A 14,930-nucleotide genomic window follows, 5' to 3' on the forward strand; every position below is an offset into this window, starting at 1 on the left:
GCATCTTAGCCTACTCTATGGCATTTGTCACCAACTGAGAGTCCATTATCTATTTGCATGTTCGTTTGCTTTATTGACTGTCTCCCTATTAAAATGTAAGCTCCATGAGGGTAGGCTATTTGCCCATGTTGTTCACTGCCTGGCACAGAGTGGGTACTAAAACATTTGTTGAATTTTAAGATACATGAAACTTTTTTGTTACCTTCAAAGGGTGGGCTTATGAGAACCTTTTAATAGGTAAGTTATACATTTCAGTAATGTTTAAAATTTTCACAATAAGAATGTTAATATAGTTTAGATATGTGTGCCTGCCCAAAACTCATGCTGAATTGTAATCCCCAATGCTGGAGGTGGGGCCTGGTGGGAGGTGTTTGGATCATGGGGACAGATCCCTCATGGCTTGGTGCTGTCTTCACAATAGTGAGTTATTTCGAGATTTAGTCATTGTTTTCTCTCTCTCTCTCTTTCACCACGCTACATGCCTGCTCTGCCCTCACCTTCCACCATGACTGTAAGCTTCCTGAGGCCTCCCCAGGAGCTAAGCAGATGCCAGCACTATGCTTTCTGTAAAGCCTACGGAACTGTGAGCCAATAAAACCTCTCTTCTTTATAGACTACCCAGTCTCAGGTATATCTTTATAGCAATGCAAAGTATTACTTTGGTTATCAGAAAAACAAGAGCAAATAATAAAAATATTAAAGCTTAACAATAACAAAAAGAAATCCAATCATATGACCTGAAACTATGTATCTATGTAAGTTACAGAGAAGTTTATAAGTAGGTCAGTAGGACCTAGACAAGGATGACAAATAAGTTTTACCTTGGAAGCCAACTGTAGTTGACCGGTTGTGGTTGCTTGAAGCACTATATTGAAAGGGCCCCTGATGCTAAATCAGTTTTAGCAGGCAGGAGTACCATACTGAGGGATATCTTCCAGGAAAACAGAAGGGGTGGGAATTGTGGCATTCATGCTAGATGAATTCCAATGCCAGATGAATACCAACCACTCCATGACTTTAAATCCAGGTGTGGACTATTTTCAACCCTTTCTGTTCAGTTGGCTGCTCCCAAGAATGCCTATTTGTACACTCTTTGTCTATTTGAACTCTCCATATCAATGTCTGAGAGATCTCAAACTTACATCCAAAACAGAATTTTTGATCTACAGTCCTCTTTAAAAATAAAAACATTACCTTTCTCCCAGTCCCCTCTCTTTTAGTAATGACACCTCATTCATTCAGTTGCCCAGATTAAAAACTCTAGAAACTATTCTTAATTCCCCTCTTTCACTCAACCCTGACCCACACATTTATATTCTCAAGCAAATCTTGTTAGCTGTACCCCAAAGCATTTTCTAACTTTTCTGTGTCTCTCCATTTCTAAGGTTAGTACCTAAGACCAAGCCACCATGGCCTCTCACCTGGTCCACTTTAAATAATAGCCTTCTGGCTGGTCTGCCTGTTCTCACTTGTGCCCCCTTATAATCTATTATCCACACAGCAGCCAAAATCATTTTTTAAAAAGAATATCCTTATTGTGTCCCATTGCACTTGGAATAAAATCCAAACTCCTAACCCTAGGTAGTCTTCCCCAGCCTATTTCTCCAACTTTATCTCAAACCACTCTCCTCTTACTCCCTATGCTTCAGCCATGCTGGCCTCCTTTCAGTATCAAAGCTGCTTTTACCACAAGGCTTTTCTACCAACTGATACCTAGACTAGAATGTTCTTCCTCTGACAAGCTTTTCTTACGACAATAAGATCTCAGGTTAAAGGCCTCTTCTTCAGAAGTCTTCCAGATCTACTCAATTTAAAGTGGCAACTCAGTCACTATCATATAATCCTATCTTAAATCTACACAATACAAATAACTATTTGGCATTTGAGCCGTCTAATTTATTAATTATTAATTATTAATTTATTAATTTGTTTATTGTCTCACTCTCCTATTATAGGATCAAGACAGTGAAGATCTTGTCTAAGATTAAGTAGTGAGAGGGCCTGCTTAATAAATATTTGGTGAAGATGATTTGTGCAGTTTTCTTAATGTGTTATATTCAGTAAAACAAGTTTTCTTTGTGTGTCTGTGTATGTTTATTTATTTATACTAGAGGAATAAATGAATGAGAACAGAACTAAGTAAGAACTCCCAATTTGGAATTAAAGTAATTCTCTGAGGTTGAAAAAAAAACCCACAAATTTATTTTGATTCAAATTCAAAGTGCACCAATTTTTTTTTTTTTTTTTTTTTTTTTTTTGGCCAGGGAGAATTAGGTGCTGACTTTAAAACAATGAAAAAACAATTTGCCCTAATGGAGCTTGAGGGCAATAACAAACAGCCTATGGTAAGTAAATGCCATGAAAAGGGTACTACAGTAGAAGGTGCTATACGTGCAATCAACCCAGCCTGGGAGGTAGAGAATCAGGAAATGCTTCCCAAAGAAATGCCACTTAAACTGAATCTGATCTGAAGGATGAGTAATTGTGATACATACACATATGCTGGTGGGAAGGGGTGGGGGGTGTGGCAAGAAAGACATGAAGTATAAGAGTATTTTGAATAGAGGAAATATGAGCAAAGCCCAGAATCCAGAGAGCTGATAACATACTCAGGGAACTAAAACTAACTTACTGTGGCTGAAGAGCAAAGTATGAATTGAGAAGTACTGAGAGAGACCAAAGAGGTCAACAAGGTTAATATATCATGAAGCCTGCTAAGGAGTTCAGACCCTATCCTAAGGGTAAGAGTCATTAAAATATTTAAATACTTTTATATGTAATATAATCCTTATTAACAAAAGATAATTTTAGCCAATGTGATGTGTTTAGAGGGAGACAGAAAGGTCAACCTGGAGATTGTTACAGTTTTCCAGGTAAGACATAATTATAGCCAGAATTAGAATAGTAAGAGTGGAGACAAAAGTGAATATTAAGATCCTAGTCTAAGAAGAATTAGAAGCAGTTAAGTGAACACTAAAAGCACAAATAAAGAGGTATAGTTGTAACAGTGAATAAATTACCAAAAGTCAGATTTCACAGAATATGGGACATCTAAGCTGAAATTTCAACAAGGTACAGTAAGATTTCCAGAGAAGAAGAAAAGGCATTTCAAACTTTATGAAATCCTTTTATTTTCCTTTTTATATAGAGACAGGATCTCACTCTGTCACCCAGGCTGGAATGCAGTGGCACCATCATAGATATCTGCAGCCTCAAACTCCTGGGTTCAAGAGATCCTCCTGCCTCAGCATCCCAAGTAGCTGCAACTATAGGTACGCAACCACCATGCCCAGCTAATTTTTAAATTTTTTGTAGAAACATGGTTTCACCATGTTGCCCAGGCTGGTCTTATACTCCTGGCCTCAAACAGTCCTCCTGTCTCAGACTCCCAAAATGCTGGAATTATAGTTGTAAAGCACTGTGCTGAGCTTATAACAGACATTTATATAGCAGAGTTATTTCCCTGTTCAAATAATTTGAAAAAATTAAAAAATAATCTGTATGTTTAAAATGTATATCCTATTTTTTTAGGCAGAAACTTTAAAAAAAATCTCCATTTATGACTCATCTTACATTATGATTTCATCATACTTTATTAAATCTATTCTAATAAACTACAAGCTATAAAAATCTTGAGTCTGGCCTCTAGCAGATCTTAGTTATCATTACAAAAAAGTTCCTGACAGTAAAATCACAATGAAAAAATAAAAACAGTCCAGTCAAGACATATACAGTGTATATGTAAATTTTTAAATAACTTTAAAATGGAACATAATGTCTTATCATTATGATAAAAATTAGATAAAAAAGATAACAACTGTACAATCTAATTCAGCAAATATTTATTGAGAATTTATACACCTACACACATGTATCTTTCCATATACATTGTCCCTATAGAAGGAAAGAGAAAGATAAAGAGCTAGGAGGCAGATGCTTCCTCAAGAATTTTGTAAGCCAGATGGGAAGACGGACATAATTCATTTCAGGTAGCATTTTTACAAGACTTCTACAATGATAATGTGACTTGATGAATAAAAATGGTTCTAGCAGAGGAGTCTTTGATATTCTTTTGCATTTAATAATGTAAGATGCAGATGTCAAAGGATTAATACACTAACTATAGTGAATATATTTTATATTTCCATTATTTTACTCTATAGATGCAATGTTGGATTCAAGAAAATTACTATTGATTTGAATTATGACCAAAAATTTAACTGCCAAATATCAAAAAGAAACATCAAACTCTAGGTAAGAAATACATGGCAAACACAGAAAACATATGAAGATGAAAAGGGTATCTGGCCGGGTGCGGTGGCTCATGCCTGTAATCCCAGCGCTTTGGGAGGTTGAGGCAGGTGGATCACCTGAGGTCAAGAGTTTGAGACCAGCCTGGCCAACATGTTGAAACCCCATCTCTATTAAAAATACAAAAATTAGCTGGGCACTAACGTACAGCTGGTTGCAGGTGTCTGTAATCCCAGCTACTTGGGAGGCTGATGCAGGAGAATTGCTTGAACCCAGGAGGCAGAGATGGCTATGAGCCGAGACAGTGCCACTGCACTCCAGCCTGGGTGACAGAGCGAGACTCTGTCTCAAAAAAAAAAAAAAAAAAGCAACCAAAGGAAAACCAACATAATTATTTTTATTTTAGACCTATAATTTAAGTAACATATTTCTCTCTCAGTCTCACTTTAATACTTGAAAGTAACAATAACACTTACCTTACAACTATAAGAATGGCTATAAGAATTGAACAGATAGGATCTGCTATCATCAGACCAAAATTTTGCATCATGATGGCAGAAGCAATTACACCAATACTTCCAAGTGTATCTGCTAGGATATGTAAAAATACACCTAGAAATAAACCATAATAAAAATCAAAACAGTCTTTTGGTTAATTTAAAATACGAATATATCCTAGAGCTATACTCTTAATTTTATATATAAAAAACTAGATATCAACTTCAAAAATAAGTAAGCATGTATATTCACCATTTAGTAACCATGTAATAGTACATTTATGAATTAAAATCACTTTTTCTGTTTCAAATCAACAGGGGTTGAAATATCTGACTGGTAATTTATACCTTTTCTTAATGATATAAATGAAGTAGAGAAGCAAGTTGATTTTAAAAATTGTTTGTGAACATTCACCTCTGGCTAAAAGGAGTCCAAAAGTCAGTAATTTGTTATGGGATGGAAATTGCATCAGGCTAAAAGAACTGGTCAGGAAAACATTTTTAACTATAGATATACGTACATACAGAGCCCTCTACTGGTGATTACAATTATTACCATTTGGGACTACAATTTCCCATAAACCATAATTTCACTTATCCTGTTACACTTATTAATTATCCTAAAAGCTCTATCTAAACTGGTTACATACTACACTCAGAGGTGATGTGAAAGCAGGCACTGATTTGAATATTTTTAAATAAATATAAAATACATGTTGAACTTTTAATAATTAAATATTAAATTGGTAGGATACTGATGTTATACTGATATTCTAAAAACTTAGACATAATAACATTTAGTAAGTCAAAGTTGCCCAGAAAACCATTTAAAATGTCAAGAAGTAAGATTTATGTACAATACTTTCTGAAAAAACTCAACTGAGACAAATTATTCAACGTTTAGATCTTTAATACAAAATTTCTATATCACAAAACATTCTTTTAAACTTCAACCATGTCTTGCTAAAAATAGAACATTATTCAATACCATCATCTGCCCTATCTGAAAAGAAATAGTTAATGTATAAAAAGCATGTATGTAGTTGAGAAATACTTGATTTTTCTTTTTTAGTATTCACTGCACAATAAAGGGTAAACTGTAATTATTTTTAGGTATAGAAATACAAACAAACTCAAGAAATGTTCTCATAACTTAAAAATTGATTGCTAATGAGTCAAATCAAATCTTGTGTTCTGGGAAATTATACTTCATTTTATCTGCCACTGATGGAAATTTATATCAAATATTATATTAAATATAAATCATCCCTCACTACCTACATATAACTTTTCGTTTATATACAGTTTAACTCTATTATTGTAACTGTTCTTCAAAAAGAACAGTCCTTTAAGAACAACTTTCTTAAAAATTTTTCCAGAAGAAATAAATTTTGTCAGACATACTTATAGAATAAATATTCGGTTCCTATCACGTATTTCAAATAGCAGTGAATTAAATAGGTTAATAATGTTGGGTCCACTTTAACTTTTAAAACTACAACTGGAAAAAAAATACACATCAAAGCAGATTGAAGGTCCCTAACTACAAACTCTTATATATGATACATGCTTTTAAGCCTTTATATTCTTTAATCAGTGTTTTGGTAGAATAAAAAATGAAAATAACTCTAAACATGAAAAGAAAAAGAAAATAATGATTTGTTCTTGATTTTCCTTAGACTGGAAAGTCCCTGGCTACCATTTATTTGCTAACCTGAAAACTGGTTTTATTAGTAAGTGTCATTAAAACTACCTAAAGCCTTCTTACTACATAAACTGTTTAAGAAAAAAATCACTAAGAAAGAAACATAAACTAGGATGTTTAACTTATACAAAGTTAAAAGCCTTAGAAGATGTGGTAGGATACTGATAACCTAACCCCCCAAAACCTTAGTAAGCCAGGAGTCAAGATGTAGCAAATAATTGAAAAACGTAATTAATTCAAGTTTTTCATGTATGAGTATCTATCTACCTGGTCATTTTACAAGAAGTTTTTAATGCCAGGTAGTTATCTCTGTTCTTCAGCTATTTACTGGGCTCTTCAGCCACCATAAATTGATAAATATTCAGAAAATATAAATTTATTTTCACAATAACTTATATAAAAGAGAATTAGAAAGGCAAATCTAACTTCCTTTCCTCCAACTTGTGATGACTTTCAAAATTAAATTCTTATTATCAAGGCTAATTTATAGTACTTGATATAGATGCATCATATATGCATGATTATATGTTATTTCAGCAAATGTTATTCTAAAACAATTCCATATCTTTTGTAAATGGAAAACCTGTGATTGGAAGACACATTTAAGCCTTCTGAAAATAAATTTCTCAGTATGAAGAAATATATTCACAGTGAAAAAATAAAAAAACGAGAGTTATATAAAGAAATAGTGAAGACAAATAGGTGCAGTTGAGATTGGATCAGAAGCCATTCAGAAAGTCAGACGGAAGTCAAAAGTTAATAAAGGCAAGTAGATAGCTGGGAATTAGGAAACCCTGACAATAAAGTCTAAATGGAAACTCAGAGCCAGAGATTGATTAATAACCTACCCCCCCACCCACAAAAACAAAACAAAACAAAAAAAATTACTATAATTCATAGACAGGATTGATTTTCTCTGGCTTGTAAAACTTTGTAATATACAATTTTACACATGTATTAGCTATTGATGGCCTACAAATATTATGGAGTTCTCACTTTGCATTAAATCTTTAGCTCTAAATTTTCCTACAACATAAAAACATATTAAATATTATTCTTGGAAAAACTACGTAATAATCCTGTAAAAGCAAACATACTCCTACAGACAGTCCTCGACTTAAAATGATCAACTTATGACTTTGGCTTCATGATGGTGTGAAAGCAGTATGCATTCAGTAGAAACTATACTTCAAATTTTGAATTTTGATCTTTTCCTGGGCTGGCAATAATGTGCTATGATCATCTCTCATGATGCTGGGCAGCAACAGCAGGCGGCAGCTCCCAGTCAGCCAAGCAATCACAAGGGTAAACAACTGATACTGTACTCTACAGTGGACTGTATTAAATAAATTACATGAGATATTCAACACTTTATTATAAAATAGGCTTTGTGTTAGATGATTTTGCCCAACTGTAGGCTAATGCAAGTGTTCTGAGCACATTTAAGGTAGGCAAGGCAAAACTATGATGTTCAGTAGGTTAGGTGTATTAAATGCATTTTCAACCTACAGTATCTTCAATTTACCATGGGTTTATTAGGACACAACCCCACAGTAAATCAAGAAGCATCTATACAATGTTTATAGTCACAGGCGTGGGTATTACTTATATTCAAGCAGAATAGTTTCCGAATCTTTTTGAGATATGAGTCTCATATGTTCCCCAGGGTGGTCTCAAACTCTTGGGCGCAAGCAAGCAATTCTCCTGAGTAGCTGGGATTGTGGGGACATGCCAAGTGCACCCAGCTCTATATTTTGCTTTTATTATCAAATCAGAGAAAATAGTCAAGTGACAATTAAAAGAATGTCTGCTAATATATCTAATAGTATATAAAAAACAATCACTAGAAAGGCTAACACTAAACACAAACACTATGTTTTATATTTTTCTTAAAGGAAAACTTCAGACAACTAAAACTTCAAAACTATAAAAGCAGTTTCAAAAAACTAAGAAACATAAAAATTGCTTGTCATACCTTGTAAAATCTGTCTGCTGGGTCCTGTTGTTTCTTTTAAGGAGGGGCCATCTGTAGAGAATTAAGTTATTTTAAAACATGTTTTTAATTCCTCATTCAAGTTTTTACAATTCAGAGTCCTTTTCATTCAAATGCATCATCAAGAATGCATGGCTATATAGCCATATCAAACTTACAAATTTATTTTTTAAATTTAATAAAATAATTGAGTGGAGGTAAATTTAGTGGCAGTAGTTTTAAAATTCATCAAAAGTACGGAGTATTTCAGAAATTATTGTATTAAAAAGATTAAAAGCACAGGAAATTAAAGACATTGTGAAAATCTTCCAGTATTCATAAAATATCTTTTAATACTCTTACAATTGGAAAATTCAGAGAAACCCAAATGTACTGCTTGAAGTTATGAGGTCCAAGAAATGAAGCCAGGATAGAAAGATAACTTGACTATGGTAAACAGTAGTTTTTCAACAGCTTCTAGATTAATGTGGCAAACTCTTGATACAGAAGAGATAAAAATAATTTTTTTCATTTTACTTTTATGATGACAAAATGCTATAATTTCTATCTCTAAACATCTTGAAAATTACTATTCAGCTTTAACATTAAAACAGAAAATATAGGAAAACAAGGCAAAAGATGAGAAATATTTGTTTAAACAGATCATCAGGAAGACTGACAAGCTTTCTGATCACAACTAACAATGTACCTACTATCATCATTTGTTCATGGCCCACAGCACCAAAAAGGTCACGGTACCCTTATCAGTACAGCTTTGATAGAGCATTATAACAATGTTCTGCAATAATGTAACAAAGAAATATAAAAGCATAACACCATATAATATTTCCTATCTAGATATTATACTGCTGTATGGGAATGAAGAAGTAGCTACCCTGAAAAATCCAGCTGATAGCCAAAAGTGTAAGAGATATGCAGTTTTTCAACATTATTTTGGGATGCATGTGAGCAAAAAAGTTGGAAAAGCAAGGTTTTAAAGCATACCAGTGTAACTGTTATAAAAATACAGGATATTTTAGAGACTGACACAGGCATCAGGCAAAAATAGACAAGAAGGATTACATCAAATTAAAAAGCTTCTGCAAGGCAAAGGAACCAAATAACAAAATGAAAAGGCAACTTAACAGAATGACAGAAAATATTTGCAAACTATGTATCTGATAAAATATAGACAGAACTCACAATCAACAGCAAAGGTAAATAAATAACCTGATTTTAAAATGGTCAAAGAGTTACAGAACGACAAACATTGCATGTTCTCACTTATTTGTGGAGTACAAAAATTCAAAACAATTAAACTCATGGAAGCAGAGAGTAGAAGGATGGTTACCAGAGGCTGGGAAGGGTAGTGTGGTGCTGCGGGAGGAGTGAGGATGGTTAATGGGTACCAAAAAAAAAAAAAAAAAAAGAAAGAATGAATAAGATTTACTATTTGATAGCACAACAGGGTGACTACAGTCAATATTAATTGTACCTTTCAAAATAACTAAAAGAGTGTAACTGGATTGTTTGTAACACAAAGGATAAATGCCTGAGGAGAAGGATACCTCATCTCCATGATGTGATTATTTCACACTGCATGCCTGTATCAAAACATCTCATGTACCCCATAACAACATACACCTACTGGTTGGGCACAGTGGCTCACACCGGTAATCCCAGCAGTTCGGGAGGCCAAGGCAGGTGGATCACGATGTCAGGAGATTGAGACCATCCTGGCTAACACGGTGAAACCCCGTCTCTACTAAAAATACAAAAAGTTAGCTGGGTGTGGTGGCACACGCCTGTAATCCAGCTACTCGGGAGGCTGAGGCAGGAGATTCACTTGAACCCGGGAGGCAGAGGTTGCAGTGAGCCGGTATCGCACCACTGAACTCCAGCCTGGGTGACAGAGCGAGACTCCATATCAAAAATAAATAAATAAATAAATAATAAGAATATACAGCTACTATGTACCCACAAAAATTAAAAATAAAAAAATTTATTAAAAAAATTAAAAAGTAATAAATGGCCAAAGGAATAAAATAGACATTTCTCCAAAGAAGACATACAAATAGCCAACAGGTACATCAAAAGATGCTCAACATCACTAATCATCAGGGAAATGCAAATCAGAATCACAATAAGATATCATATCACACCTGTTAGGATGTCTATTACCAAAAAAGCAAAAGACAGTAAGTGTTGGGAAAGCTGTAGAGAAAAGGAAACCCTTGTATACTACTGGTGGCAATGTAAACTGGTGCAGACACTATGGAAAACAGTATGGAGGGTCCTCAAAAAACAATAATGGAACTACCGTATGATCAGCAAACTGGGTATATATCCATGAGAATTGAAATCGAGCTCAAAGAGATATCTGCACTTCCATATTCACTACAGCATTATTCACAATAGCCAAGACATGGAAGCAAGCTAAATGTCCATCAACAGATGAATGGATAAAGCAATGTGGTATATACATACAATGGAATATCATTCAGCCTTAAAGAAAGAAAGAAATCCTTCTAATTTTGACACATGAGTGATCCTGAAGGACATTATGCTAAGTGAAATAAGCCAGACACAGAAGGACAAATACTACATTTATATCACTTATATAAGGAATCTAAAATAGTCAAACTCACAGCAATAGAGAATAGAATAGTGGTTGCCAGTGGTTGGAGGAAGTTGGAAAAGGGGAAATATTAGTCAAAGGGTACAAAGTTTCAGTTGTGCAAAATAAATAGATCCTAGGGATTTGTATGGCATAGTGCCCATAGCTAATACTGTATTGTATACTTAAAAATCTGCCAAGAGTGTAGATCTTATGTTAAGTGCTCTTACTGCAAAAGTAGAAAGAAAGAAAGAAAGAAAGAAAGAAAGAAAGAAAGAAAGAAAGAAAGAAAGAAAGAAAAGAAAAGAAAAGAAAAAAGAAAAGAAGGGAGGAAGGGAGGGAAAGAAAGAAGAAAAGAAAAGAAAAAAGAAAAGAAAGAATTGAGAGTAGGAGGAAACTTTCAGTGGGAACGGATATGTTTATTGGAGAAATCATGGTGATGGTTTCATGGGTGCATACTTACCTCAAACTCATCAAGTTGTATACATTAAATATTTATCTGTTTTCATATGTCAATCATATCTCAATAGAGTAGTTAGAAATTTTTTTTTTTTTAGACAGAGTCTAGCTCTGTTGTCCAGGCTGGAGTGCAGTAGCGTGATCTCAGCTAACTGCAACCTCCGCCTCCTGGGTTCAAGCTATTTTCCTGCCTCATGGAAAAATTTCAAAGACTGAAAAATGAAGGGCTTAGAAGGCTCACTCTTCAAGGTCCCTTTCATATTTTCAATTCTAAAGCTTTAGGATTCTGTCTATGCTGCAAATAAAAGATAATACTTAAGCATACACTCTATTGAGAGTAATCAAATTGTGTCACCCAAGCAGCTTCTATTAAGCTATACTTTATAAACTATGTAAAATATAATTCAAAATAAAATATTAAGTTGATAAACACCTCATAACTTAGTACCTAATGCTATATAAGTTAGCATCCAAAGATTTCTAAAAAAACATAGAGGTAAACATCAGGTGACAGACATCAAAAATTGTAATATAAATGTGAAAACTTGAAAACCTCTATCATATTTTTATAAGCCAATATAGCACAAAAGGCCTCGTGATGCTTAAAAAATTATGATTTTCATTTCCTAAAATGCAATTGTTCCTCATTCACTAGTACTCATTTAAAATAGTGGCATTTGGGGGGAGGGAAAGGGGGATGGTTAATGAGTACAAAAAAATAGTTGAATGAATAAGACCTAGTATTTGCTAACACAACAGAGTGACTATTGTCAATTTGTAATTTCATTGTACATTTTAAAATAACCAAGAGTATAATTGGATTGTTTATAACACAGGATAAATGCTTGAGGAAATGGAAACCCTGTTTACCCTTACGTGATTACTATGTATTACATGCCTGTACCAAAATGTCTCATGTAACCCATAAATATATACACCTACTATGTACCCACAAAAATTAAAAATTAAAAATAAATACATAAAAAAGTGGCATTTTATTATGATATACCCCCTGGAAAAACGCGAACATCCACTGCCTTATACTGAGTTAATTTCATGCTATACAAAAAATAAACTAGCCCTGGGAACCATTTAGATTGATTCATTAGAAAAGAAGTTGATTGGGTATCTTTTTAATAAACTATTTCAACTAGGAAAAGTAATCCACGAAACTCTTGTTTATTTGGAGGCTGTCCATTTGTCTCTAGGCTGTACTCACCATGAGAATGAAAGTGTCCATGTCCATGAGCATGATCATGGCTATGTGCAGCACCATGTTTCACTTCATGGCTATGGCAATGATCGACATGGCCATGTGCCTGATCTAGAGCACCATTAAAGAGGGAATGACTGTGTCCATGGCCTAGAAAACAAAGTGTTAGGACAGAAGGTATGTAAAAATATATTATATAAATGGTTACAATTATACTGACACTAGCGCAAAGAATCAGCTCTAAACTCAGATCAATTCAATAAACATTTACTTGTAAAAAGTGTTACACATTTGTTAAAACAATCCTGAGTTTCTGCTATGGAGTACCAGAAGGTAATGAAAGCATAGAGGAAAGTGATAGACCTTACCGGAAATGAAAATAAGTACTGACTGGAAGTATACAGATATCTCCAAAGAGGTCAGATAATGATATTCATTCATTTGAGAAATATTTATTGGTAACATTTTCTATTATAGGAATCATTCTAGGCACGGGAGATGAGGCAGTAAACAACAAAGACAAAATTCATGCCCAAAATTTTTCAAAGTACTATTACACACACTAACAAAGATTAACAAGACATATGCAAATGCTCACATTAAGGCAGACACAAGAAAGCTGCTGCATTTGGTAACAGAATCAGTAAAATTACATTAAAGCAGGTAGAAAAAGCTAAATGCAAAAGACTGCAGAATCCTTTCTCCACAGCATACCTAAAAACGACTAAACCACCGAGAAACATCTTATACAGGCTATTCTAAAGGACAGAAAAAGAGTGGATGCTATCCAAGTCAAAAATATCACTTTTACAAAAATTCTAAATACCAGTAAATTAAATCCAGCACTGCACTATATGAAAAAATCATGACTATGAGGATCTCCAAGACATATTTACATAGTACATTTCATAAACACACACACTTTTTTTTTTTTTTTTAGACAGAGTCTTGCTCTGTCACCCAGGTTGGAGTGCAGTGGCATGATCTCGGCTCGCTGCAACCTCCACCTCCCGGGCTCAAGCGACTCTCCCATCTCAACCTCCTGAGTGGCTAAGACTACAGGCATGAGCCACCATGCCCGTTTTTTTTTTGTTTTTTTTTTGAGATGGAGTCTCACTCTGTCACCCAGCATACCTGGCTAATTTTGTATTTTTTTGTAGAGATGGGGTTTCGCCATATCGCCCAGCCTGGTGTCAACCTCCTGGATTCAAGTGATCCATCTGCCTTGGCCTCCCAAAGTGCTGGAATTATAGGTGTAAGCCACTGTGCCCAGCCCACACAAAACTTTCTGATAAGTAGATTTGTTTTGTGGTTTTCTGATATTTGTCTATTTTATATAAATGATATCACACTAAACAGATAAGCTACTGAGGTCTGGTGGGATCCATGATAACAAGCACAGCTCTGAGAAGGCACTGAGATGGAGGGGCATAAAGAAGTGAAAGGGATAGTTCAGGAAGATATTCACACAGTCTGTTGACATCAGAAATCAGTATAGTTTAACTTAATTCTCTCAAGTAAATAATTATAACAGAAACCTAGTAGAAAATGAAGAAACAAAGTGTCCTAACCATCATACCAGAGCCATGAGAATGTCCATGACCTCCATGTTTGAAAACAAATATTCCTATTAGGTTTACCACAAACCCAAGAATGGAAACAAGAAGCAGTCTCTCATGGTGGACATCTGGAGGGGCTAATGCTCTCTAGAAAACACATAATACAAACAAATAGCATTGATATTATTTCTGATTGATCAACTAACAAAATCATAAGACAACATTAAACACTTCCAGTTATTTTTGGAATTAAAAGCACTAAAAAAAATTTCCCAAAACAGTTGATAGAAATAAAACCAGTGCTCACATACTGTAGAAAAAGTAACAATTACTATTTTAAAATAAATACAAATATTTAAAAGCATAAATATTTGGTCCAAAACTTGTTCTTATGTGGTATCTTAAAATACTGCCTTTCATGGCTCACACTTGTAATCTCAGCACTTTGGGAGGCTGAGGCAGGCGGATCACTTGAGGTCAGGAATTCAGGACCAGCCTGACCAACATGGTGAAACCCCGTTTCTACCAAAAATAAAAAAAAATTAGCTGGGCATGGTGGTGGGCTCCTGTAATCCAAGCTACTCAGGAGGCTGAGGAAGGAGAATCGCTTACACCAGGAGGCGCAAGTTGCAGTAAGTAAGCTGAGATCGCGCCACT

General features: G+C 34.5%; 1 protein-coding gene across 2 annotated transcripts in view; it reads right to left on the reverse strand.

Annotated features, from left to right (window-relative positions):
* Nucleotides 1–14,930, reverse strand: part of SLC30A7 (solute carrier family 30 member 7) — a 100,647-nt gene that overhangs the window by 70,191 nt on the left and 15,526 nt on the right. For both annotated transcript variants that reach the window (XR_008669054.2, XM_019036298.4), the window contains exons 5-8: nucleotides 14,294–14,420; nucleotides 12,721–12,864; nucleotides 8,429–8,479; nucleotides 4,728–4,863 (exon numbers count right to left, since the gene is read on the reverse strand). Coding sequence is in view for 1 of the 2 variants with exons in the window: in XM_019036298.4 (XP_018891843.1) it covers nucleotides 4,728–4,863; nucleotides 8,429–8,479; nucleotides 12,721–12,864; nucleotides 14,294–14,420 (458 nt within the window). In the remaining variant the exon portion in view is untranslated. The remainder of the gene's footprint in view (nucleotides 1–4,727; nucleotides 4,864–8,428; nucleotides 8,480–12,720; nucleotides 12,865–14,293; nucleotides 14,421–14,930) is intronic.

The sequence above is a fragment of the Gorilla gorilla genome, chromosome 1 (genome assembly GCF_029281585.2).
Source record: "Gorilla gorilla gorilla isolate KB3781 chromosome 1, NHGRI_mGorGor1-v2.1_pri, whole genome shotgun sequence".
Lineage (NCBI taxonomy): Eukaryota > Metazoa > Chordata > Mammalia > Primates > Hominidae > Gorilla > Gorilla gorilla.